The following is a 26910-nucleotide window of genomic DNA, read 5'->3' on the forward strand; positions in this document are numbered from 1 at the left end:
AGTTTAATGCTAACATAAACATACAGTCAGTGAAGACGAAGAAGAGGATGATGTGTTCTCCCAGCGCCCTTTTATACTGTGGTCACGCCGGTAATGACGTCATAGGCTGTCGCCAGCCAATGTTATTGTCGTGTTTAGATGTATGCTTTAGACACCGGTCTCCCCGAAGGCGTTCCCCCAAAGCGACCTCTAGAGGATGCAGTTCAAAGTTCCCTCGGAAGGGAACTGATTTTTCCAATGAACCTAATTGCATGAACATGGTTATAAAATAACCTGTGAACATAAGAACTTTTTTCAATTTTAAACCTATGGGTTGTATCTATCTGCATATCTGTTTGTACTCACTGTATTAACTTCTGTTATATACTTTATACCCACTCTCACATACACATACTCAGATACTCACATTACCATTTGCTTATGATATGAAGCAGTTCTTGCTCTTCCGCCGTTTGCGTGTGTGTAGTTGAGTGTGACCACCCATCACTGTAGGACTATAACGATGTCGTAATTCCTCGTTGTCAAAGTATCGCAGCTGCACTGGCCGTGGAATGACTTCACCCAGAAGGTAACCATCATCCTCTGACACCTCTGATGAAGAGGAACAGGTTGAGCAAAACTGATCTTCATCCTCAACTGTTTCTCCATACCTACCCATATACTGTCCAATCTGTGGACCTCCAGGATCCTGCAAGTTGAGGTCAGAGGTGGTTCGAGGACAAGGCCCAAAGAATTGTTCTCGATACCCATAATTTGCTCCAAAGAGATTGCGTGACACTCTTGACGAGGATGGTCGCTCAAAGTCATTGTGAAATCTCTGAATGGGGTCCCCAGGGAAACTCTGATTGTCTGTGGCTAAATGCAGGGCATTGTCTGACCGAGAGCGGCGGGGGCGGGAGGGATATTTGTGACCTTTGTGGCCTTTGCGGTGGTGACGTTGACGTTGGCGCTGCTGTCTGGGTGAGTCTTGTGTCTGAGTGCGTCTTGGCCGTGGTGTCATTGCTTGGGCATTACCTTCCTGCATACATGACATGCTTCCTGCAAGACCAATGCGACCTTTGACTGGATCCTCAAAACTTAAACCTCTAGGTGAATCCCAGTATAGTGGAGGAGGGTACCTTACTCTGACAGGCATGCCAATTTCAGCAAGAGGTCTTGGGACAGAGCTCAGGGATTCAGTGCTGCGGAACTGCATTGATGAGTTTAATGTACCCATGGTGCCTTTATCAGACACATTTACCCCAGAGTCTTTACTCAGGTCAGGCATAGAAAATCGAGAGAAGTGCTCCTGACGCCTGTTGGTCCCATCTAAAGAGTTTCCTGCTGAAAACAAACAATGGACAGAGATCAGAAATAGTTATACTACATGAAATGTGTGACAGTTTGAATAAACCAATTAATGTCTTGTTTTGAACATACTTCTGTCAGGTAATGATATGACGTATCATGATATACTGTATGTACCAGTCTAACTGAATTTATGCATACCTGTAGTGTAGGGAAGGGCCAGTGAGTCAGCAGAACCTCTTGGTGTTTGTTCTAGTGGCGTAAGTTCACCAAACCTTGGCACAAATTGGTGCCTGCTCCTCAGCAATGGAGGACGCATCTCTCGGGGAAAGCCTTGCATGCTTACACTGCGTTTGTACAAAAATCCAGAATTACGGCTTGGTACTTCATTGAAGCTCATTTGTGTTTTGAGCTTAGGAGCATGAAATTCAGGTTCCTGGCCATGGTGCATCCAGTTATCATTGAAAGAGTGGCCCCTCAGAGTAGCCATGACTGGAGGCTTTTTGGAATTACCCCCAGGTTGTTCTTTGGACCAAGATTCTGGACTGCTCACTATCTTTGGTGGCTGATTGGGAGAAGGAGGGTAAGCGCTACGCATGCTACATTGACTTCGTAGCTGATGGGGATTTGAAGATGTGGAGGAATCTCTTTGTTGAGACTCATAGGAATAAGGCTTATCCCTGTTTACCCAAACTGACTGCTCACGGTTCAGACTTGGAGACCGACTTGGGGTTCTACTTGGGGTTCTCGTTGGTGTGCGGTGGGGTGTACGGCTGGGAGCTGGGTTGGAGATGCTCAGCAAATCCATTTGAACAGCTAGAGGCTCTGCATCACCAACCAATGGTGTAGGGCCAGATGATGTTTGTCGTACACCTTTGCCTTTTGTCCCATCCTTGCCAATCTGAGTACTGTGGCGTGACTGACAGGAACGGGCACTCTGGAAAGCAGAGTCCGAAGAGTCTGACAACTCAGGTTCATCCCCTTGGCTGCAGAGACGGGAACAGTAGATCAAACCTTGTTTCGGCAGGAAGGGACGACCCAGCAAAGACTGATTGCAATGAGCACAGCTGAAGCACTCTTCAGTGGCATGCCAGTGTTGACCTTCATATGCCATCTGACCTTGGTCTATACCTAAAACACATTACATAAAAATGACATTATACATCACATAAAATTCTTCTTGGCTGATGATGACTTTAAATGTAGTGTGAGAAAAAAAAAACAGTACTGGGATGAATCTCAATTCACATTTTCACATTCATTCACATTTTTTTCCACAAAGATTAGTTTTGCGTTTGTGCTGTTTACTTTCACTTTCGATTTCGCGATCACACGCACTCTGTGTAAAGGGAGCACATCTTACAAGATCAGATATTTGTCAATGAGCTCAGGATCTGTTGAGCGTATACTCCAGAATGGTCTTGTCAGTCATCTCTCCTTATTCTAGACCTGTGATCAGTCAAATCAGACTCTTGCAGCTCTTGTTGGATGCAGGGTTGCCAAGTCCGCGTTTTTTCCACAGAATTGGGCTACTTTTAAACTGTTGCCATGGGTTGATTTTCCCAAGTGGGTAAAAGGTTTTAAATATTTCATAAATTACATTTGACTGAAATGCTTGTATTGAAACATTTTGCATTCTACCTATGATAAAACTTTCATGGACTTCTACATTAACTGTTCCATCCTGATGGAATGACCTGCCCAGCTCAATCAAAGCAGCGGAGTCCCTAATATTTTCAAGAAACGGCTGAAAACACATCTCTCACATCTTAATTTGACCCTTTAACTCTAGCACTCTCTATTCTAATGCTACTTCTAATTTTATCTGCTTGTTTTTTTTATTATTAAAAAACAATGCTTGTATTGAAACATTTTGCATTATACCTATGATAAAACTTTCATGGATTTCTACATTAACTGTTCCCTCCTGGTGGAATGACCTGCCCAACTCAATCCAAGCAGCTGAATCCTTAATATTTTCAAGAAATGGCTGAAAACGTCTCCAGGTTACGTATGTAACCATGGTTCCCCGAAGGGAACGAGACGCTGCGTCGAAACGCTTTGGGAACGTCTCCAGCGTGACCACACTCTGAATTACATGTGTAATCAGTCCAATGGATGGGCGAGACATCACGGGCGGGGTGACGTAGCGACCAGGAAGCATAAAAGCACATGCGGTGAAACTGGCGTGAGCTTCTAGGAGTGAAGCAAGCGCTGGCAGGGATGCCGGAAGTATGGCCCTGAGATGCAGCGTCTCGTTCCCTTCGGGGAACCATGGTTACATACGTAACCTGGAGATGTTCCCCTTCAGGAACTCGAGCTGCGTCGAAACGCTATGGGAACAAGAATGCCCATGCCGCCAGACTTGCAAATCCCTGCCTAGTGAGGAAGAGCACAACTAAGGCGAGAGAAAAGGGAGCCAGAAATGGCTAAAGTAGGCGGGGCCCGCCATCCCGAAGGCCAACTTCTGGAGGAGTGAGCCTTGACCCCCGAAGGAGAGGGGAGATCAGAGGGCTCAAGGCTATGGAATAGCATCCTGATCCACCACTTAGCATAAGCTTCTTTGGCCGGAGGCCTCGGCCTCGCACCGTGCAGGAATCCAGGAACTCCAGAACTGTACCAAATGGGCAGTTAGCTGGGTCAAGCTGGCGGTATCCGCACCAAGAAGTACAGTTTCCTCATAGAGGGAGCTCTGGATGGAGGATGGTCTCAACAACCTCGGCCTAGGTGTGCTATATGATAGCAATCTTTCCTTAGAAAACCATGTTTCTAGCATTTGTAAATCTGCATTTTTCCATCTCAAAAATATATCTAAATTACGTGATGATTGTGTTAGAATCAGAATACATGTGGAAGTATCTGTTGTTTCGGTTTCTTCTTCAATTGTGTTTTTTGGAAATTCTGTACTGAAGATGTGTACTAGCGCCCTCTACAGTATAACAATGAAAACACGGATTCTTGGAGCACAATTATAGATAAAATATATTTAGACTTTTTCTAAGTATAAGTCAAGTATACTTAAATGTCGTTTTAAGTATATTTCTGAGAAGTACATAAAGCCCATTTCTGAGAAGTACCAAGTCTGCTTCACCCCTCGGGGTGAGGCATCTATTCCTCGGGCCTCGGTCCCTGCCTCGACAGGATGTCTGCCCCCACATACAGAATTTAAAAGACCACTGCTGTGTTGTCGGTGCGCACCAACACATAGCGATCTCTTATTCCTGGGAGGAAGTGTTAACTTATGCGCCACGTGGGATGGCGGCCGCTCCACAGGCCACGGGCCGAGCGGCCACTCATGACCGCTCCCAACCGGTGAAAGATGCATCCGTCGCTAGCATATGCGGCGACCAGGAGCTCCCAGCACCAGGCCCTGACATAAGAACCAAGGTTTCCTTCACATGTCTAAGGCACGTAGGCACCGCCGCATGACCTTGAGCATGCGAAGCGGGTTTCTCCTCGAGGAGAACCCCTTGGTCTTAAGCCACCAAAGTAGGGGTCTCATGTACAGCAGGCCAAAAGTAACCACGTTGGACGTGGCTGCCATCAGACCCAGCAGTCTGGAACTGCTTGACAGTGAGTGACCGGCCTTCTCTCACTCTTGCGATGAGGATCGACTCGATCCGAGCAGGAGACATACGTGCCTACAATATAAAATATAATATCAACCAATCGTCGATGTGGCTGAGTCGTGAAAGTGTGGGGTGAGAGTGCAAGGCCAAAGGAAGAACTCGGTGCTGACTGCGCGAGTCTTTTTCTTTTTGTTTCATAATAGTATTGAAATAATGCTTGTGCGACTGTAAAACAGCTCCACTCCACAGTAAAGCTGCTCATTATAATATTAGGCATAATATGCTTGTGTAACTGATGCTTGTGCAACTGGCCAGCTCATCGACGCCCTCATCAACCTCCTCGGAGATAGACAGGCAGAGCGTCGAGCCCTCTGGATCTGGTGGTTAAGGAAGAAGATAGGGACTCTCCCCTCTACATTCCCTCCACCGGATTCATATGCGAAACCCACGAGCACAGCCGCCGCTCCACCTCGGTGAAAGCGGGGCCGGCGCAGCGAGAAACGCCGGTGAAGACTCCCTCCTTAAAGAGAGCCCTCGGAGAGCAAGCATACGCAGTGACAAACGCTCGCAATGCGGACAGTCAGCTGACTCTGCGTGTTTTGCTCCCAAGCAGACAACACACAAACTGTGTGTATCCCCACCCAAAATGTAGCGCGGGCAGGGAAGAACACACAGCCTGAGATGCTGCCGGCTCTCGCCGTATGCTTGTCTACACTCATATTGGTAAAATAAAGAGTGATAATGGACAGACAACACCAAATAAGACTGACACACACAGAGCGCTTGCTGAATGACAGAAAGCTGACGCCGGTTTCACCGCACGTGCTTTTATGCTTCCTGGTCGCTTCATCACCCCGCCCATGACGTCTCGCCCATCCATTGGACTGATTACACATGTGATTCAGAGCGTGGTCACGCTGGAGGCGTTCCCGTAGCGTTTCGACGCAGCTCGAGTTCCTGAAGGGGAACACATCTCTTTCATCTTCATTTGACCCTCTAACTCTAGAACTCTCTATTCTATTTCTATTCTAACTACTTGCTTTATTTATAAAGAAAAAAAAGCCTCTAACACTAGCATTCTCTATTCTTTCTCTATTCTTTCCACTTATTTTATTTTTATTTATTATAAATAATGACCTTCTAACACTAGCATTATCTGTTCTTTTTCTGTTCTATTGAATTGTTTTGTTTTTATTTAAAAATGACCCTCTAACACTAGCATTCCCTATTATTTTTCTTTTCTTTCTACTTGTTTTCTTTTTATTTACTATAATAACAAAATAAGCACAAAAAAAAAAAAAACTACCTTGCTACGTATACTGTTAGGTGAAGCCCCGCCCACGAACCCCGCCAATCCATCATTTTTGGGGGGAATTTTTATGTATTTATTTATTTTTAATAAGTATCGGTTCAGGCACCGTTTAGGCACTGGAACCGTTTTAAAAGTATCGATTTGGCACCGGTATCGAAAAAAAAAAAAACGATACCCATTCCTAGTGATCGTGCACACACCCCATAGTGAAGTGAGTGAGCGTCGGCAAAGCTGTATATATATTGTACAAGAGACTTAACATGATAAGGTAAGATTAACAATAGGGTATCCTAAAGTAATTAAATTAATTAAGGACAGATAAGGTAATTAAAATTACCGGTGTGAGGCGAGTCGAAGGCCCCCTCGTCTGGAAACGCAATCTGGCTACATCAAGACTATAATTTGAAATAATCCCTTCTCTTTGCATGATACTGTATATTGAGTGCATTTATGTGATAGCTTATGCTAATGTTGGCTAGCTAACTAGCCTTATTAAATTTGCTGGATGATAACAGTAATTACTAGCAAAGTAGACAGCACAAATAAAATAAATACACATACTAATAAAATATGCTGACATACTTCTATATTAACATGATTCCAATACAACTTCATTAAATCAATGCACTAGAATATACATTTTATAATTAAGTAACATTACAGTACATGCTGACCCTAGTATTCCCTGAAAGTTGGCCAGATGGGATTTACTGTATAAAACATTTCAGGTTATGCATGTAACCATGGTTCTCTTTCAAATGGGAACTCAAGCTGCATCCTCTTGAGGGTCCTATGGAGAATGTGATACCCACACTGCCATAATGAAGGTACAAGTGCCTTAATGGCTCAACTAAGTCAAAGACTCAAAGGATTCCTCATTCCTGAGGTGCACACCAGCAATGTTTCAAAGACCGAAGCTTCTTAAAGAACAGAGGACTCAAAGAGTGACTCTTGAGAGAGGAAGCCATCGATGTTTGATTCAGGCTGGCATCCAAGGAGGCTCCAGAGAGCCTAAGAATATCTGTTCAGAAAAAGAGTTATAAACTCAAAACAACAATGCTTGAAATGAGAGAAGCCCTGCCAACACTCCACACTAGTGTCAATGCCTAAGGAGGCTCCCTGGAAGCATACAACCTAGCAAACTACTGTCTAGCCAAGCTTTTGGAGTGGAGGCCTCAGTTTGTACTACTCTCCAAGTCGAGAGGAGACCTAACAATGCCCCACGCTCAGGGTATCTTGAAAGGAGGCTCATAGAGAACCTAGTAAATTGAGAGGAGACCTAACTATGTCCAGCACTCAAGACAGCAACCTACAACTCACAGTTGCTATACTAGCAGAGCTCTGAGGAGCAGAGGCCTCGATAAAGACAACACTCTATAGTGAGAGGAGGCCAAACAACACTGGCAGAAGCCAATGAGGCTTCAAAGAAAGCCTGACAACTTAGCCAAGGCAAGGCAAGTTTATTTATATAGCACATTTCATACACAATGGTAATTAAAAGTGCTTTACATAAAAGAAATGAAATTTTTTTTTTTATAATAATCACAACAATAAAACAAGGAATTTAAAACTTTGAAAATGATTTAAAAATTGATTTAAGAGGTTTAAAATGAATTTAAAACGGCTAAGAATAGAAAACGATTATACATAAAATATAGTGCAATCAGTTCGGACATCGCACAGTGCTCATTCAATAAATGCACAGCTAAACAGATGAGTTAAGCGAATATCATTTATTATCTTAATGAGCGCTGTCTCTGTGCTGTGATGCGGTCGGAAACCAGATTGAAAATTGTCCAGGTATCCATTTGAGTTTAAGTATTTGTTCAGCTGATTAAAGACTACCTTTTCAATAATCTTTCCTATAAAAGGAAGATTTGATATTGGTCTGTAGTTGCTCAATATGGTGTTATCAAGATTTCTCTTTTTCAGAAGGGGTTTAACAACTGCAGTTTTCAGGGAGTCTGGAAAAGTCCCAGAAAGAAGTGAGGCGTTCACCACTTCTAAGAGATCTGCTTCCAAACAGTTAAGCACCCTTTTGAAAAAATATGTGGGAAGTGTGTCAAGATAGCAGGTTGATGATTTAAGGTGCTGTACTATTTCTTCCAAAATTTTGCTATCAATTTCTTCAAAAGCAGACATAGTATCTTTTTTTTGGTATTGCGGTCGAATCTGTCTGACCTTTGCATAATTTGGGGATGTGCTAATCGCCTTCCTGATATTATTGATCTTCTCAGAAAAGAAGGAAGCAAACTCATTGCATTTGCTGTCAGAGAGCATTTCACTGGCAATCTGACTTGGGGGGTTTGTCAGTCTCTCAGCAGTAGCAAAAAGAGTGCGAGTGTTATTTAAGTTACTGTTTATAAGGTTTGAGAAGAATGACTGTCTAGCTTTGCCTAGTTCCACATTGAAAGCACGAAGGCTATCTTTATATATGCTATAGTGGATTTCAAGTTTCGTCTTCCGCCACATCCAGCTGGGCCCACAGGCTTTGGTGGTTGTGGGGCCCGCCGTTTTTTAGTTGGTATTTGGGGGCTTGCAGCAAAAGAGTGGGAAAGTTTGGTCCCAGCATAAACCAGTTCCTCCATTTTCTGTGAGAAGCTTAGAAGTGGAGATGCTGGAGAGAGGGATAATGTGTCTGGTGAGATGACACATTAACTTAGCTATCTACTGACCGAGCTCTAGGAGAGGAGGTTTCACATGACAACCTAACCACCACCACCAACCTAACCACACCCCAAACTCAGGACATTTTGCAAGGAGGTTCACAGAGAGCCTACAATCCACAATAGCTCTCGTATAGGAGCTCTGTGAAGCAGATACCAAAATAACTCACTATAGCCAGAAAAGGCCTAGCAATGCTTGTAATAGCCCAGGAGGCTCAAAGAGCTTAGCAACTTAAACTACTCAGCCAAGCTCTAGAAGCGGAGGTCACAGTATCATGACTCTCTAGTTTGAGATGAGACCTAACTACCCTGCACACTCAGGACATCTTACAAGGAGGCTTGAAGAGAGCGGAGGCCTCAATGAAGACAAATCTCTGAAACAAGTAGAGGTCTAAACATAGCAAACAGTAACCAAGGAGGCTCTTGAAGAGCCTACTACATAGTTTGCTGTTCACATAAACAACGCATTCACACCCAGCCTCTAGCACCAAACCATCAATAAGGTAGATGATGGAATAGAAGCATGCTGCCAGTTTGAGGACAAGGTGTAAAAGTATGTCCAAAGACCTACCTAAAAAAAAAAAAAAACCCTGCACACTCACTTAAGTATCTTTTATTACCTACCAAAGTTTTGGCAAAACAAGTAGCATTTGTCAAAATTCTTAACAGTGGAGAACAATATAAATAGGTGAAAATCATGCACAGGTGAAGATAATGACATCCAGGTCACCAGCCAATAATTAATTAGTAGACAAAATGTAAACTAATAACATTTAAAATAATTACATTTACATCACAAATGCTCATATATTAACAAAAACAACGTTTTTATACTGTATATCAAAGTACATAAGATTTTCAATTAAAAAAAAAAAAAAAACAGTCTGGTAGACTTGCAACACAGCTATCGTGTGCAAAGCCGCCCCAGCCTGATACGCTGCCGCAAATTCTCTGCCATTCAGCCGCGATGTAATGTGCAGCTGCTTAGTTGGCAGAGACGGTGTCTTCAATGCGGATGCCTTACCATCCGAGAGATAGCTAGCCAGCGTCTCTTCAATTGTAGACATCGACACATAACAATTCTCCTCCATCCCCTTCACATCAGCATAATTTGCCTGTGAGAAATCAATGCGGGCAGAATATGGCTTTCACCAAGATCTCCGCCCCTCAGTGTGAATATCTGAGCAAAGGGAAGACTCGTATGAGCCGGGCGGTTATGTCCTGACAAAAAGCATTCATTGAGGAGACCACGAGGGGGTTCACACTTCTCGCGCTTCCACGGCAGATCTAATTTTTCCATGGTGCAAGACATAACATCCAACAGCTTGTCATATGTGGGGCAGACTGACTGCGAGTGCTCAGAGACATTGTCGAACTCTGCAGCCTCCTCCTGCCTCTGCCGACTAAGAAATACTCATACTTCTCTCAAACTTGTCGACGAGCTCCACCTGTGAACTGCACAAAAGCAGTCTTCTACTGGCCTCAGCTGCAGCAGGTCCTGAACCGCAAGGCACAGATGGCTGTCCCAATTCTCCCAAGAAAAGGGACAGATGAAAGCAAGGTTTCTTCATAGAAAATGTTTGCAATGTACACAAACAGCCCCCTCAAGGACTGAGCATGCATGCTCCTCACCCAGGCACATAACGCATCTCATGTGTGTCATCAGGTTTCAGGAAACCCTGACACAGAAGAGCACACCTCCTAAATTATTTAATGTTAGTGCTAGCCACAGTTCTTATTGCCTATTAGACACATGCTGAAACAGACAGTCTCCGGAAGACAAGAAAGAGGATGACATTTTGCACAGGTGCCCTTATATACTTACGGTCACACCAGTATGACATCAAAGGCTGCCACCTGCAAGTGTCAAGTTCAAGTTCATTGTCATGATTAGACTCACTCTTCAGACACCGGTCATTCCCCATACATGACAGTTCTTACATGAAAGGCGCTTTCGCACCGGATGAACCATTCCATAGTTCCTAGAACTATTGGCGGAAGTTCCCGCTTGTTGGCGTGTTCGCACCATAGGAACTAGGTACGTATTTAGTTCTAGGAACTTCATTTGGGGGAAATAAATTAGCTTCTACTTCAGAGTGGGGTCTAAAACAGTTCTATAGGAACTACCAGTGATGTAAGTGTACACTGATTGGGCAAACGCATACGAAACACCGGCTACCAGGCATTTTTAAAAAGCCATGTAAACATATTTACTCCACAAACATGGAAAACAGCGATAACGGCATTTACCTGTTGTCTGCAGTGTTGTGTTCTTTTATCAGCCTCGATGATAACATTGCAAGTTGTCATAGGAGATTTAGTCAGATTTTCGTGCTCTTTTAATCGTGTAAATTGTGTGTTTACTTTCCATCTCCATTATCACAAAACCATCTACAAACATCAAAAACTGCTCTAATCACAGCGTCCTTCATTCACCGGTTGTAGATGTTTGTAAATGCCGCAAATAAAGACGTCACTATCTGCTGCTTTAGAGCTCCTGCTGCCGGTGTGAATGCAATCAAGAAAACGGCTCAAGGGAGAAATTGGTTCACTAGGAACGACCCTGCTGGCTAGTTGCTAGAACTAAGTTATTAAAACTATGCGGTGCGAAAGCGCCTATAGTAACTTTAATGAATTTATTTAATTAATGAATTTATTTAAATTAATATAATACAGTATATTAATATTTATATTATTTAAATTTCAGCCCTATTTATATTATGTATAAACTTTGCAAAAAAAAATACATTTGTTAAAAGTGCCATCCAGATTTTAGTCATAATGAAATAAGTAAATGAATATATATACGTAAAGAGTAAAGGGTAAAGAGTAAGCCAAGAAACAAGAAAAAAATAGAGAGGTAAATCAGCGTAAAGAGGAAAAGAGGCTCCTTTGCCGATCCCCTCTCTCCTCCCAGTGCTTTCCTGTCATCTCTCTACTGCCCTATCTCAATAAAAAGGCATAAAAAGCCCATAAAAATAACAACAACAAAAAAGAACTGAACCAACTGGGCAGTTGACTGGTCTTGCAGTCGCTGTCCGCACCAAGAAGTGAAAAGTTTCCACTTCAAAGCATACAGTTTCCTCGTGGCGGGAGCTCTGGACTGGAGTATGGTCTCAACAACCTCAGTTGAGAGACTGGATTCTATGAGCTGTGCCCCCTCAGGCTCATTATGTGCCATGATGAGATGATGGCCTTCTCACAGACCTTGGGCAGAGCGGCCACTCATGACTGCACCCCAACCCGTGAGGGAGGCGTCCATCGTTAGCGTTACACGACGACAAGGAGCCCCCAGCGACGGGCCTTGAGATAGGAACCAAGGTTTCTTCCACATGTCTAAGGCACGTAAGCATCACCGCATGACTTTTATTGTGCGAAGCGGGTTCCCCTTCGGGGAAAACCCCATGGTCCTGTGCAAGGGTCTCATGTACAGCAGGCCAAAAGGTATCATGTTGGACGCAGCTGCCATCAGACCCAATAGTCTCTGAAACTGTTTGACAGTGAGTGACTGGCCTTCTCTCACTCCCCTCACGGCTGTGAAAATCACTTCGATACGAGCAGGAGACAACTGTGCCTGCATCGTTGTCGAATCCCATACTACGCCCAGATAAGTGGTTCTCTGTAGTGGAGAAAGCACACTTTTCTTAGCGTTTAGCTGTAACCACAGATCTTTCATATGTGCGAGGACAACATTTCGATGTCGAGCCGCCTTCTGCTCTCACTGAGCTAGAATCAGCCAGTCGTCGATGCAATTCAGAATGTGGATGCCCTCGGAGCCAGGGCAGCATCCACACACTTGGTGAAAGTGCGGGGTGAGAGTGACAGGCCGAACGGAAGAACCCGATACTGGTATTCTTCGCCCCCGAAAGCAAACCTCAGGGACCTGTGTTGAGAAAGTATGGATACATGGAAGTATAAATCCTTGAGATCTATCGTGACAAACCAGTCCTCTTACCTGATTTGAGACACAATCTGTTTGATAGTAAGCATCTTGAACCGAAACCATTTGATAGCGCGGTTCAATAGACGCAGATCTATAATCGGACGCAACCCCCATCCTTCTTCGGAACGATGAAGTAATGGTTGTAGAACCCAGATTCTCTCTCTCGAGAGAGAGAGGAGGAACATGTTCTATGACCTCTTTCCTCAAGAGAGTTTCTACTTCCTATTCCAATACCAGAGCCTGCTCTGGGCCCACTAATGTAGGAATAACCACGTTGAAGCGAGGTGGACGAGAACCAAACTGAATTCTGTAACCTCTCTCTACAGTGTGCAGGACCCATTGTTGGACATTTGGCAGAAGTTTCCACGCTGTCAGAAAGTCTACTAAGGGAACCAGTCTCTCGAAACTCGCCTCTGGTGTCACTAGAGGAGCCACTTCGGTGCCCTGAAGCGGATGACCGGCAGGGAACGACTAACCTGACTGCTCTTGCATCCTCATCTGATGGGACGAGCTTTCCCGTGCCATACCGTCGTCAGGCGGGTCGCAACACTCTGTTTCTGGGTCTGGCGATATGAGGAGCTGGACAGCTGGGACTGCTCTCACTCAGCAGTCCCAAAGACCTGGGAACGGCGAGGAAGGAAGCACTGGAATACCGCCGCCTGCTTCTTCGCCTCCTGAAACATCTCAACGATAGTGTCTAGTGCGCCGCTGATAGCAGGGCATCCAGAAGGAAGAATCTGTCCTTGTCTTGTAATTCGGACAGATTCAAACACAGATGCCTCTCCGTGGCCACCAATGCTGCCATTAAACGGCTGATGGCTCTGGCTGTCTCTTTAGTGGCCCGAAGCGACAGATCCGTGGCCCGACATAGTTCGATGACTACGTCAGATTCCTCTTCCTCCCTTTCATCCAGTTCTTTTATCAGGTTGGCCTGGTATGCCTGCAACACCGCCATAGTGTGCAGACATACACCGGCCTGACCTGCCGCCATATAAGCTTTCCCAACCAGGTTAGATGTTAGCTTTACTGGCCTGGTGGGAAGCTTCGGGGCCTTCAGGGACGATGCTGAGGACGGGGAGAGATAACTCGCGAGCGTCTGCTCCACCGCCGACATCGCCCCATGACCCTTCTCATTCAGCCCCACGATGTTACAGTAGTTCTTGACTGTAGGGCTGGAGAGTCGGGATGAATACAGTTTCTCCGACGATCTTGACACCTCGGCATGGAGATCGGGGAAAAATGGAAGGCCCCGACGTGAAGGTTGCGATCTAGCTTTAAAGAAACGGTCGTCCAGTTTGCTTTTGGGACGAGTGTCCTGTTTCTCGGCTAGCCAATCGATGTTGAGTTTGTCTACAGCGCGAGTCACAACTTCAACTAGCTCCTCATATGCGAGGGACTGAGGTGACGAGTCCGCAGTCTCCTCCGTGTCGACGCTCATTACATCAATCTCCTCGGAGGAAGATAGATGAAGCGCCTAGCTCTCTCTCTCACGGAAGAAACCGTGTGGTGGGCTTCCGATCCCTGAGAGGGAGCCGTGGATCTAGTGGGTGAGGTCTGAGATGGGCTCGAGGGCTGCCCGTGCATGCTCCGCTCCCAAACAGACAACACACAAATCGTGTGTATCCCCACCCGAGAGATAGCGTTTTTCAGATAGCTTTGCAGGTAGGTTTCTTGAAGCATCTTGGAGATGTTGCCACAGTTCCTCTGGATTTAGTCTGTCTCAGTTTGTTCTGTTTCTTCATGTCATTCCAGACAGACTGTATGACGATGAGATCAGAACCCCTCCCCTTAGAAATGCAAGGTTTGTCCAAGGCCTGAAGGTACATATAGAAGTGGTTGTATGCATGTCAAAATGCATTTCTGTCTTTTCACTCTAAAACAGGAGCTTATGTCAGATTACGGAGACCATTTTGAATTTAAAGTGGTCATCGGATGCCCTTTTTCAAGTTGATGTGATTCTTTAGGGTCTTAATGAAAAGTTTATAACAGGTATGGCCACACTTTATTGTGTGGGGATCTACTTTTCAAATGAGAAACTCACAGAGATTTACCAATTGAAAAATAAATAAATAATAAAATACATATAAAATAAATAAATAAAAAAGCTTGTTGGGATGTATCATTATATTGCATTAATTTAATTTTAAATAAAAAAACAATAATAATAAAACAATTTTCAATTCTTAGTACCCCTGTAGAACTGTGCCTGCATTTACCTAAAGCAGTGGTTCTGAACCTTTTTTTATCCAAGACCCCCTCCTCTCCAAATCAGTACTGCAAGCCCAAACGTTTCTGTTCACTAAAACCTTTGTATTTGTTATTACTTTTCAATTACATGTAATTTTTTTAAACAAATCAAATTCAAGATAGATTTAAACATTCCATGTTCTTTTTTGCTAACATGCTTTGCAAAAATGTCACTGCAGATATTCTATACAACTTAAAAGTATGTAAAGCTCAATTATACAGTAATTTTAACATAAGCACAAGTCAACCTGCCATACCAAACAATACCACAGGGAGATGCCAAAGGACTGCAAATAAACTACTATACAGGTCCATTCAGAATCACTAACACAAAAAATACAAATGAAAAATGAAACCATTCTGAACTCAGCGTTCTGAAGGCGGCTCGACGTCACAGTGAATAGTTCCTCTGTCAGAACAAGCTGTTTGGAGCGTCTGATGCCCATATGTACATAAACACCACTGATCCTCACAAACTTCTCTAAAACACACGAGCCTCCATTATAAAACACTCGCTGTATTCAACTACGTGAATATACTGAGCTGTATTCAAGCAGAAATATGATGTTATAGTGATCAGTGCGCCGAGAGCACACATATACACGGTTCGTTTGCGCATCAATTATAACGGACACAATGCACGCCTAATGCATGATCCTGTATGTTACTGTAATCATCTTTACCTTGATTACAATCATCGTCCATCAAAACTTTAGGCTACTAGTGTGACACTGGCTTCTTTTATCCAGCCGAGAGCTGTAGTTTTCATATCGTATGCTCATACAGTGGTTTTGAGCCGCCTTTCAGTCTGTATTTCACACAGCGCGATGAGAAACGGTTTGCTGCTCCGAAACACAGAATATCACAGAATGTGTAGAGAGGTGGTGCTGTTATTTATTTATATATATTTTTACATTATTTACATATTACTTATTTTTTCAAATTAGTCATAACATTAGTGAATATATTATATTTTAGTTTTAAGTTATTGACTTATCAAGCTATTGGGCACCCCTGGTCTATAACATACTTTGGTTAAAATTTCTCAATGGTAGTGTAAAACAACACCTTTTTTACCTTGTCAAAACCAGCTACTTTCACAGCGACCCATTTTGATGCATGTCCCTCTGCTCACCCCACCCCTCTCTTCTGTGGGTGACGAGCCGTACTGTAAACTTTAGCTGCATTTAGCCACGGTACTTGCTAACTAGCACATTATTAGGAAAGGCAATTTGCAAGATTCATAAAAAAAACCCTAACCCTAACCCTAACCCTTATACTCACTACCTCTGTGGGTGAAGCTGGATCACGAATGATGAGTGCGAACAAATGCATTTAGGTAGAAATCAGGGGGCACATTCCCTTCAAAAACAAATGTAATCCACTGCATCTTCAGCGGCTCAGATGTCGGGAGTAAATGACGACTGCTATGATCATTATTACTGTACATCCAACAACCGAACACCTCAATTGCTTAGGAGACATTCTTGTCTACGAACTCTTGGCGAACTCTTTCTAGTTCACTAAGGGCGGGTCTAAGGTAAAACACCAATTTCAATCAACTATTGTGGGAGGGGCCAAGCATCTGAGAACGGCTTGCTTTGAGAAAGGGGTTATTATGTTGGGGGATTTAAAAAAAACACTGGGTAAATTTGTATCATTATAGGGTGGATGTGATGTGTACACACACTGCCAACACACATTTATGTTAAAACAACATGTAAAAGTGAATTTAGCATCCGATGACCCCTTTAAGAGCTCTCTCTACTAGGGGACTCTATGCTTTTAAGTGGCAGCTATTTGTGTCATGGTGAAGAGTGCAATCTGGATCCAGTTAAGAGTGCAAACTGGATCCACTGCCCTGTTGTTCAATACTGCCATTTTTAGCGGTGTTCTTCGGAGGGCGCTGCCCCAGCTACACATAAGTTTACACAGCACTGATTGCTGCTGCATCAGTTTATAGTGTTCATTTGGGGAGGCTCACTGGCTCACTAAACAGGGCTTTCGCACCGCATAGTTCTAGGAACTTAGTTCTAGGAACTAACCAGCAGGATCGTTCCTAGAGAACCAATTTCTCCCTTAAGCCATTTTCCAGGAACTCTGAAGTGGCCGATAGTGAAGTCTTTATTTGCGGCATTTACAAACATCAACATCCGGTAAATGGAGGACGCCATGATCAGAGCTGTTTTTGTTGTGTATCATGGGTTTCATGATAACGGAGATGTTATGTAAACGCATAGTTTACGCGATTGAAAGTTCATGAAAATCTGACTAAATCTCCTATGACAACTTGTAGTGTTACATATCATCAAACCTGAGAAAAGAACAACGCTGTAGATAACAGGTAAATGCCGTTATCACTGTTTTCAATGTTTGTGGAGTAAATATGTTTACATGGCTTTTTAAAAATCCCAGGTAGCCAGTGTTTTGTATGCGTTTGGCCAATCAGCGTACACTGCGTCACTGGTAGAACTGTTTTAGACCCTACTCTGAAGTAGGAGCTAAATTAGTTCCCCCAAACGAAGTTCCTAGAACTAAATATGTTCCTAGTTCCTGCGGTGCGAACTCACCAAAAAGCAGGAACTTTCGTCAGTAGTTCTAGGAACTATGAAATGGTTCCTCTGGTGTGAAAGCCCCTTATGGCTTTGGGGTATAGTGTTCCAGAAGTGTTTTTTTTTTTTTGCACAAATAATGCAATACCTCAGAGGGCGGTACTAGTGCCATCAGCCAATTCTATACAGGCTTCATACAATCATCACACCTGGAGAGTGTTTACATAGCATTAGCTTCTGATGCAGCATCTCGTACCCTACTCAGGGAAACAGGGTTTCATACATAACCAAAATATTATGTTCTAGTACTCTTTGATTGTAGGAAATGTAACAGGATTAATTTGCCTTCTGAAATTCCTAAAGATGAACGGTCTGATAAAAACATTCTCAGATAGTAAATGGGCTTGTGTTACTTCTGCCAACTTGATTTGATGCATTCAATGTGGACAACCACAAGCTATTGCAGCATGATGTGATATAACAATGGACACAACTGGTATACACTCAAGCTGTATCCGAAATTGCCCCCGTACCCTTATATAGTGCACTATTTGAAGGGACAGTCATCTAGCATGGACTAGAGAACACCCATGCACTGTGAAAATGCAGTATTTCCAGCAAATTAAGTATCTAAATCCACTCACACATTTTCATTCACTCCTTCAAGTGGACTTTATTTCTGGACTAATAGTGATGAGGCTATAGGGGCTATATTGCACTACAGCTAGTCCCAATTCAGAATAATTTACTTTAGCACTATCAAAATTTTGTACTAACATTTTTTTTTAAAACAAATATTATTGTTCCCAACTGCAAATAGCACTTTTAAAACTTCTAATAATATAATAACACACCTATAATAATAATAATATGATAATAGAAAATATTTATAAAATACCACATGGATGCTGAATTCTGACAATCAAGACAGTCTAAATCAGCTTTTCCACCAAAATTACCTGGAACAATTTGTCCCAGGAACTTTTTTCCCCCCAGACCTGTTGCTGTCTGCGTTTCCATCGTGGTCTAAAGTACCGAGAAGAATAGGCAAATAGTCTGGTGATAGTCTGGTCTGCACGCGTTTCTCAATACCAAGTATGCAAATTTCGGACTTGCAGCCTCTGTAGTTCAGACTTCGCAAGTTCGACTCGGGAGTGTGAACTCCCGCGGACGGGACCACGCAAGTCCGGTAATTCTGCAAATGGAACAGCAGCGTACTTGATTACGTCAGTCAGCTCGCCTTGGCTGCAATTTTCCTCACTGTATTTACAATAAGACGAAATATGATATCAAACAGTATTGCCTCTTTCCATTTTCATTTTAACTTATTAATAGATTAATAGAATAAAGACCAAAGATTACCTGTTAGATTTACCCAAAACAAATTATATCTTATGTTTAACCACTACAGAGACATCAGAGCCAGGGGCAAATGTCAGAAGGACTAGCCGAGTTGAGGCTGCTCTCGTTGAGATACATGAGCCCTGAGCGCCCACTGATCGCATTGAGCTCACGTCTCCGAAATAAAGCGACGCACATTTTCATAGACGCACTATTTTTATAAATAAACGGCAGATTTGAGTTTTAAACTACTACATTCTTGCCTGAAATACTTTTTAAACTACATTTCATTACACAATAACAGTAATATTTTTTAAAAATATGCAAATATATGCTGGTTAAAATACAATAGGTGTGTTTGACTTCATGCAGCGCTGCGCAGACCGATCGACGAGAGTAGCCGCTTGCAGTTGGGGCGGAATTGAAAGCTGAGAAAGTCGGACACTTTCTGCTCCCGGTAGTGACGCACTCGCGGTGTTTGCATACTCTGTCACAGATGAAGTGAATAACATGCAATATTTGTCAAATACACAGACGTTTCAGAAACATTTTCATGAGCAACAGAAAGACATTTTATATATTGCTTAATACAGCGCCATCTGTTCAAGAATAAATTTCCTAGTTCCTGGAGAAAGTTCCTGCGGTGGAAACAGGGCTTAAGGTGTGCTTTTTGCTGTTTTTTGTTTTTAAATGCACATCTAAACTAGCTTCATAAATAAAACAAAAATGCTCAATTATCAATTAAACCTGTGGTCAATTATTGTTTTACATAATAAAATTATTGTTAGTTTTTGTCCCTAGCACTTTTCAAACACACCCAAGCAAGTGAGGTATCACATATGGACCAAAAATAGATACACAGTTAACAGTTAATATTTTTGCAGTGCCTTTATGAGATAAACTCAATTTGATGAAATGCAATTTAAAACAATCCTTGCAAAAAAAAAAAAAAAAAACTGTTAAAACTATTAAAACAAAGAAACTGTTACAACGGAGAAGCGGCGAACAAAAAACGCCAGCGTCCTCTCTCGTCCTACACATATTATTGTAAAATGCATCATCTGGGCAGTTTTCACCGAATGTTTTATGAATAGTGCGAATTCAGACAAACTACTTATTTAGCATGCTTTTATTGCAATATTTTATTGCATTATTCATGAATTGCTTTTATTCTACTATATAGTAGGGAAGTAGACATATTCAGATGTGGGGTGACTCTCTGACACAAATGCAGTCCAACCATACTTGTAAGTGTAATCTGTAATTTAAGGCTAATTTAGTGTAATTTAGAGCTCTTTGAGTAAAAATGATCAAACAGCTTAAGTTTGTGAATAAAAGTCAAAAATAGCAGTCTAAGGAAACACAACAGCAGATTCATGTCATGGAGATTAGAAATGCAAATGGCTGTGCATTCATGTATGTGCATCCATTCATTTATAGATACCCATAAGATATGTGGGTATGTGCGTAATCTACTGTGATCTTAGAAAACACATGTATAATATATTTGTTCATTTTGCTGCATGCAGTGCTGATTTGCAGCACTCATTTGTGGGATCATTTTTATTATTCTACCTGAATAAAAGCAAAACCCAGAAGCTGTTGTACTGTAATGAGGGAAGAAAGAAAACAAGATTCATGGAGGTCCTTCCTTACCTATGTGCTCTCCACAAGAGTCACAGTATTCTGCATAAAGTGACTCAAAGCAGTTGCAGCAGTGAGGATGTCCCTCACGCATGATGTAACGCTGACCTCCTAGTGGGGCCTCACACTCATAACAGCAGAAATGTATCATGTGCCAGTGCTGCCCCTCTGCTTCTGTGCACTCATCTGCAAAAATAATCTACAAAAAGATACAAATTAAGTAAGGCGTTTTATATTCTGAAGCAAGGCTTCTGGGTACTGGCTTGTCAAAGGTAACCTACAGGAAATGTGTAGGCATGCTAACGGGATCAAGGTTGATTTCAGCCAGTGAACAGATGCTTGTACTTTACACTGTTGGCTTACCTCATCACATGCTGAGCAACGTGGCTTGAGTAGTTCAGCATGGTGGCGGCCACAGTAGATCTTGCCATCAAGGTAGAAGTAGATGAGATCTACCAATAACTCAGAACACACACAGCACACGAAACAGCGAGGGTGCCAACACAGGCCATGGCCAACCCGTGAGGCAAACACTGCAATGTCACCACCGTTGATCTGGTCTCCACACTGTGTGAGAAGGACAGGATGTCATTTGGCAGCCTCTCTGAGCAACGTGGCTTGAGTCGTTCAGCATGGTGGCGGCCACAGTAGATCTTGCCATCCAGGTAGAAGTAGATGAGATCTACCAATAACTCAGAACACACACAGCACACGAAACAGTGAGGGTGCCAACACAGGCCATGGCCAACCCGTGAGGCAAACACTGCAATGTCACCACCGTTGATCTGGTCTCCACACTGTGTGAGAAGGACAGGATGTCATTTGGCAGCCTCTCTGCGTAACATGCCATGTTTAATCATTACTGAAAAATATACTGAAACATTTTTACTACATCTAGGGTTTGCATGGCAATTCATTTTTTCTAATCCTGTTCACTAGTCCAGAAAAGTAATTCACTGGTCGATCAGTCAATGTTTAACTTTACTGGTGGTGGCCACATAGTGACTATCAGTGAGATGACGAGGGTTAGAAATGGAAGCTTGCATCTCCACTAAAAGATGAATACTGTTTGCATTGTCATAAATGTGTGCCAGGTTAGGGTAAGGTATATGTGGTGTTATTTAGTACTCGTATATGTACCTGTTCACATATAGCTCCAGTTACAGTGAGGGGTAGAGGTCGGACAGTGCCTCTGCCTAGATTGTCTCGCTTTCGCTGGTTACTGAAGATCTTTAATTCCCGCTTTTCTTCTTCATCCAGTGAGGTACAGTAACGAACCTGACATCAGTACACATCATTAGTAAGTAAGCTTCATCAAGGATCAACTACTGTAAATTTTTACTTGATGAGATTCATTCAGTGGTGTTATAAAATGCTGATGAACAAACACCTGTGACTAATAAGTCAAAAATTATTAAATCCCCATGAGAAATATTCAAAACTAATGTAATACAGAAATTGCAAAGTTATGACATGACCATTGGACAGCAAAGTGCTCATTGGGTCAGCGGGGTTAGATAAAAAACAGGTGGAGAAGAAAAGACACATGTTAACTGCAAAAGTATTAAGAATTAAGGTGAAGAATTAGGTGTAGAACCATCAAGAAACCATCTTTTTCACGCTCCAATGGACAATAACACACAAAATTATGTAAGTCTTAAATTAGCTAAAAAGTGCTAAATGACTGTAAAGAGTTGGGAGAAAATCAGATGTGTGCCAGATGCATGTCAGGTTTTAAAGAGACAGCACTGCTTTTAAAGTAAAACCTGCTGCAGTCTGTGTAATTGATGTAAATCAAAGAACAAAAGAAAAAGAGAAATAGCTCAGTGCTTTGCTCGCTGATTCACTTTTGTAGCTTAAATAAAGATTCAATTAAATATTGAATTTATATTTTATGCATATACTATTTATATGTTTATGTGAGGATTAAGTTCACTTAAATGAAAAGTTGTTACATTTTTCTAAGCCTATTAAATGTTTAAATAATGTCCTTCAATTATACTATAATGTTGAATGGCTGTAAAATAATGGCTAAAAATCGAAGGAAAAAATGCATTTAATAGAGACATCAGTAGCAGTCAGTATTGGTATATTTTTACTTAGTAGTCTATTACCGTATTGGCCCGAATATAAGACGACCCTGATTATAAGACGACCCCCTTTTTCCAGATGTACCTTTTGGAAAAAGGCTTTTTAAAAACCAAATCTTGTTTTTTTCTCAGTAAAACACATTTTGTCTTCAATTATTTTCATATTGCATATTTTTCCTATTTTAATTTTTGTTTTGAAAGTATGGTAAAAACTGGTAAAATGTACCAACAATCACATTTAAAAAATATACACTTTTTGATATACCATAAAAAAAAAAAAAAAACAGGTAGCCCATCTGAATTAGGACATTTAGGCTATCCATCTAATAGTAGCCTACCAAAATCTTATTAACAGTAGAAGTTAAATCTTACTGTAGTCTTCAAATCTGGGTACTGTATTACGTTTTAACTCGTTTTAACCTGATGGGAGTTTGGTCCCATCAGGCTAACGTGACAGTCACGACTCATGCAGCTGTAAGGTTTTCTTTTTCTTTTGTTTTTACTCGCGATCTTTACAACACGCATTACATTACGTATTTCATGGCACACTCGTTTTATGCGTATTTGGCGCCATCTATTGTTGTGGGTGTATTATTGACATGTCAAAGTCTAGACCCTGAATATAAGACGACCGCGTTTTTTCAGATGTATTTCCAAGAAAAAAACATTGTCTTATATTCGGGTCAATACGGTATTATTGTAGTAAAGTAAGTAAAAAGATGCCATTAAACACATATTTAAAATATACCATCTTTATGTTGTTTATACATTAATTTGGAGATTCAATGTGAATTTATGACAATATAAATATATTAAAATTAATGCTGTCAAACGATTAATTGCGATTAATCGCATTCAAAATAAAAGTTTTTTTTTTACAGAATACATGTGTGTGTACTGTGTATATTTATTATGTATTTATAAATACACACACATGTATATATTTAAGAAAAATATGTTTATATGTTACATATATTTATAAATAATATGAATTGTATGAATATACATATATGCATGTAAATACATGTAAATATTTTCAAAATATATTTAAACAATTAATCGTTTGACAGCACTAATTAAAATGTGATTCTTTTTCGAGGGAACTCGAACCGCATCCTCTAGCGGTCGCTATGGGAAACTAAACACAGCAATAACATTGGCCGGGCGACAGCCTGTGACATCACTACTGGTGCAACCACAGTATGAAAGAGCACCAGGAGAATATGTCATCCTCTTCCTCGTCTTCAGTAGCGGTTTTTGGCACGGGCGAACCAAGCAGCCGCCCGGGGCGGCATTTTTTCATAATACATGGGGGGCGGCACGAGCAGTTAAAAAAAAAATAAAAAATACTCTGCGCCGCCGCCGCGAGGCTGGAGGTGGAGATTGTGCACCTTAAAAAGTGTGTTTCCTGTTGTAATTGCAATAGTTAAATAACTGGATTGTCTTAAGTGTGTTTTTCAAATGTTCTAATGAAGGATTTGTGCAATTGAGAAATATAATTTTCTCTTTCACTTATGTTGTTATAATAAAATATAACTGTTTGTGCAGACTTTTGTGGCGGGCGCTCGAAGGGGGTCTCGCTCAGGGTGTAATTCAGTGTAGAACCGCCACTGCTCGTCTTCACTGCCATTTGTCTATGTTAGCAGCTAAGCACGACTAGGAGTGCATGTTCTCTCGTCAGAGGCTTTGCTCTGATACCCGTGGTTTCACGCGTCTTATGTGTTGTGTGTGTGGGTGAGAAGCAGGCGCGTTCAGCTCTTGAGGGAGTTGAATGCGCTCATTGCATTCATTGCGCTCATTTCTTGTGGATAAGCATGAATTGAACATGTTCGACTCACAAGGAGGCAGATTCTGCTCATTGTGATGCATTTGCAGGAATACTGCAAGGTTGAGTGCTTCACCATTTACCTGAGATTGTAGACAGCATTTGCATGAGTGCGTTTGCCTCTTGTGGGAGTTAACCAAACTCATAGCGATGCATTCGCGTGAGCGGTTTCTTTTCTAGCTTGATTTCTGAGGAAATCTAGCACTTGAACGAAGCGTGGTTAGCTCCCGTGGGAGCTGAATGCATCCTACGCGTTGTGATTGCAGTGAGAATTCTCTGCCTATTGCCTGCTGTTCGAGTCCCGCTGTTGACGAGGCAATTAATCAGACTATTTGCAGGATTTATAGGTGAAGCATGGAAGGGAACTGACAGTAATTTCCTGATGTTTCTAATTCCTTATACATAAGAAATTGTATGTTGTGGATATCTAATCTGCAGTTGTTAGGACACATATGACTCATTTAATGTCCTCATCAGTTAGCAACATTATACTGCATGTATATGACATATACATGCTGAGCCTATGCTGTGTGCCTTTTCTTTCATTTCAGGTTTGTATGGCTCTCTGTGAGCCTCCTCTGTCTAAGAGTCGGGGGTTGTAGGCCCCATGTGTTGGGACCTGCCCCAACCTGGGGACCTCTTGGGCTGTATGGCCTGCTACTAGGCCTTCTCAATTAGGCTCCTCCTGTTTCTCAAGTCTAGGTTTGCGAGCCTCCTTGGTCCTTGGCCCTGAACTGAGCTGGTGCTCTTTTACACGTGAGTGGGTTTGGTAGAGCATACCATGCTCTCTGGGGCTAGGTTGACTGTACTCCCCTCGTGCTCCTGAGGGCCACCTGTGGTGGGTGAGTAAGATCCATTTCATTACCAAGGATACTGTTATCGCTAATGTTCTTGCTAACCTTAGCTATATCTTCCAGTGCACCTGGGGCCTTCATTCTGTACCACTGACTTTCAATACTGGGTAGTAGGGCCCCCTCCCGCCCATGGGCCTCTCCTGTTGAAAGTCAGGAGATAAGGGCCCTACTTGGCCTTTGTTCTGGTGAACTCATGGGTTTCTGTGGTCTTTTAGACCTCCCCAATTAGGTTCTCTTTAGCCCAGGGTGTAGGCCTTGGGTTGAGCCGATGATCCTTACCTATTAGTAGGTTTAGTTGAGCATTCCGTTGCCCAGTGGGCAAGAGCCTGACTGTACTTATAATGATAAAATTTTTAAAGCGCCTTTAAAAGTTAATTCTCAAAGCACTTTACACTTAAGAGGATACAAATTTAAAAGAAAAAATAAAGTAGAGAGTTAGCAATAAAAACACATAAAAAAAACAATGTAAGAGAAAAACAACCCCCCCCCCCCCCCCCCAAACACGCATGTCTAATATTGTAGGGGAGAGAGTTCCAGAGTTTTAGAGCAAGGGAGGAAAATGCCCGGTCACCCATAGAGCGTAGACGAGTTGAGGGAACAGTCAAAAGGCCAGAATCAGAGGGACAGAGAACACACCTAGGAGAGTAAACAGTCAGAAGTTTTGATAGATAATGAGGTGCCAAACCATGCAAGGCGTTATACATAAGCATGAGAATTTTGAAGTCAATACGAAACCTAACAGGGAGCCAGTGTAGGGATTCCAAAATTGGAGTGATGTGCTCCCTAGTTCTGGTCCCTGTCAAGATTCTAGCAGCTGAGTTTTGGACATACTGCAGTTTATTTAGGGTAGTCTTTGAAACACCTGCAAGCAAAACGTTGCAGATATCGATATATATATTTTCGGCCACAGTAAAGGACAGCATGGGGCGTATTCGTGCAATATTTCTGAGATGAAAAATGACGTTTTAACAGTGTTCTGAACATGGGGGTCAAATGTTAAATGAGCGTCAAATATCACCCCCAAGTTCTTTCATTTTGTTTGAAATTCCAAGACGGAAACATCCACAGTAAGTGTTAAATGTCCAGCTTTACGTAGTTGGTGGGTTGAGCCAATAAGCATAACCTCTGTCTTATCACTGTTAAAGCAAAGCAAATTTTGAGACATCCATATTTTTATCTCAGAGATGCAATGTTCCAGGAAAGCAACAGCTGGATAGTCACCCGGTTTTGAGTGAATGTACACCTGGGTGTCATCTGCATTGTAGTGATAGTTAAGACCAAGAGATCTAAGGAGATGACCAAGAGGGAAAATATACATACAGAAGAATAAGGGACTCAGAAGTGATCCCTGTGGTACCCAAAATTTTAGACTTGTATCCACCCATGGAGACAAACTGCCTGCGGTCTGAGAGGTAAGACTTGAACCAATTTAATGCAGTCTCTGTAATACCAAACACAGATTCCATCCGAGAGAGTAAAAGAGAATGATCAACCGTGTCAAAGGCCGCGCTGAGATCAAGAAGAATCAAAATTGACAGGCAGCCAGAGTCCGCAGCAAGTAACAAGTCATTAGTAACCTT

General features: G+C 42.2%; 1 protein-coding gene across 1 annotated transcript in view; it reads right to left on the minus strand.

Annotated features, from left to right (window-relative positions):
• Positions 1-228: 228 nt before the first annotated feature.
• LOC107744819 (prickle-like protein 2) overlaps positions 229-26910 on the minus strand; it is a 40226-nt gene continuing 13544 nt past the window's right edge. The window contains exons 4-8 of the mRNA XM_016558640.1: positions 21702-21839; positions 20925-21128; positions 20574-20760; positions 1489-2418; positions 229-1320 (exon numbers count right to left, since the gene is read on the minus strand). Coding sequence (XP_016414126.1) covers positions 419-1320; positions 1489-2418; positions 20574-20760; positions 20925-21128; positions 21702-21839 — 2361 coding nt within the window. The 3' untranslated portion in view covers positions 229-418. The remainder of the gene's footprint in view (positions 1321-1488; positions 2419-20573; positions 20761-20924; positions 21129-21701; positions 21840-26910) is intronic.

This window comes from Sinocyclocheilus rhinocerous, unplaced genomic scaffold, assembly GCF_001515625.1.
Source record: "Sinocyclocheilus rhinocerous isolate Xijiao unplaced genomic scaffold, SAMN03320098_v1.1 scaffold378, whole genome shotgun sequence".
In the NCBI taxonomy this organism is placed as follows: Eukaryota; Metazoa; Chordata; class Actinopteri; order Cypriniformes; family Cyprinidae; genus Sinocyclocheilus; species Sinocyclocheilus rhinocerous.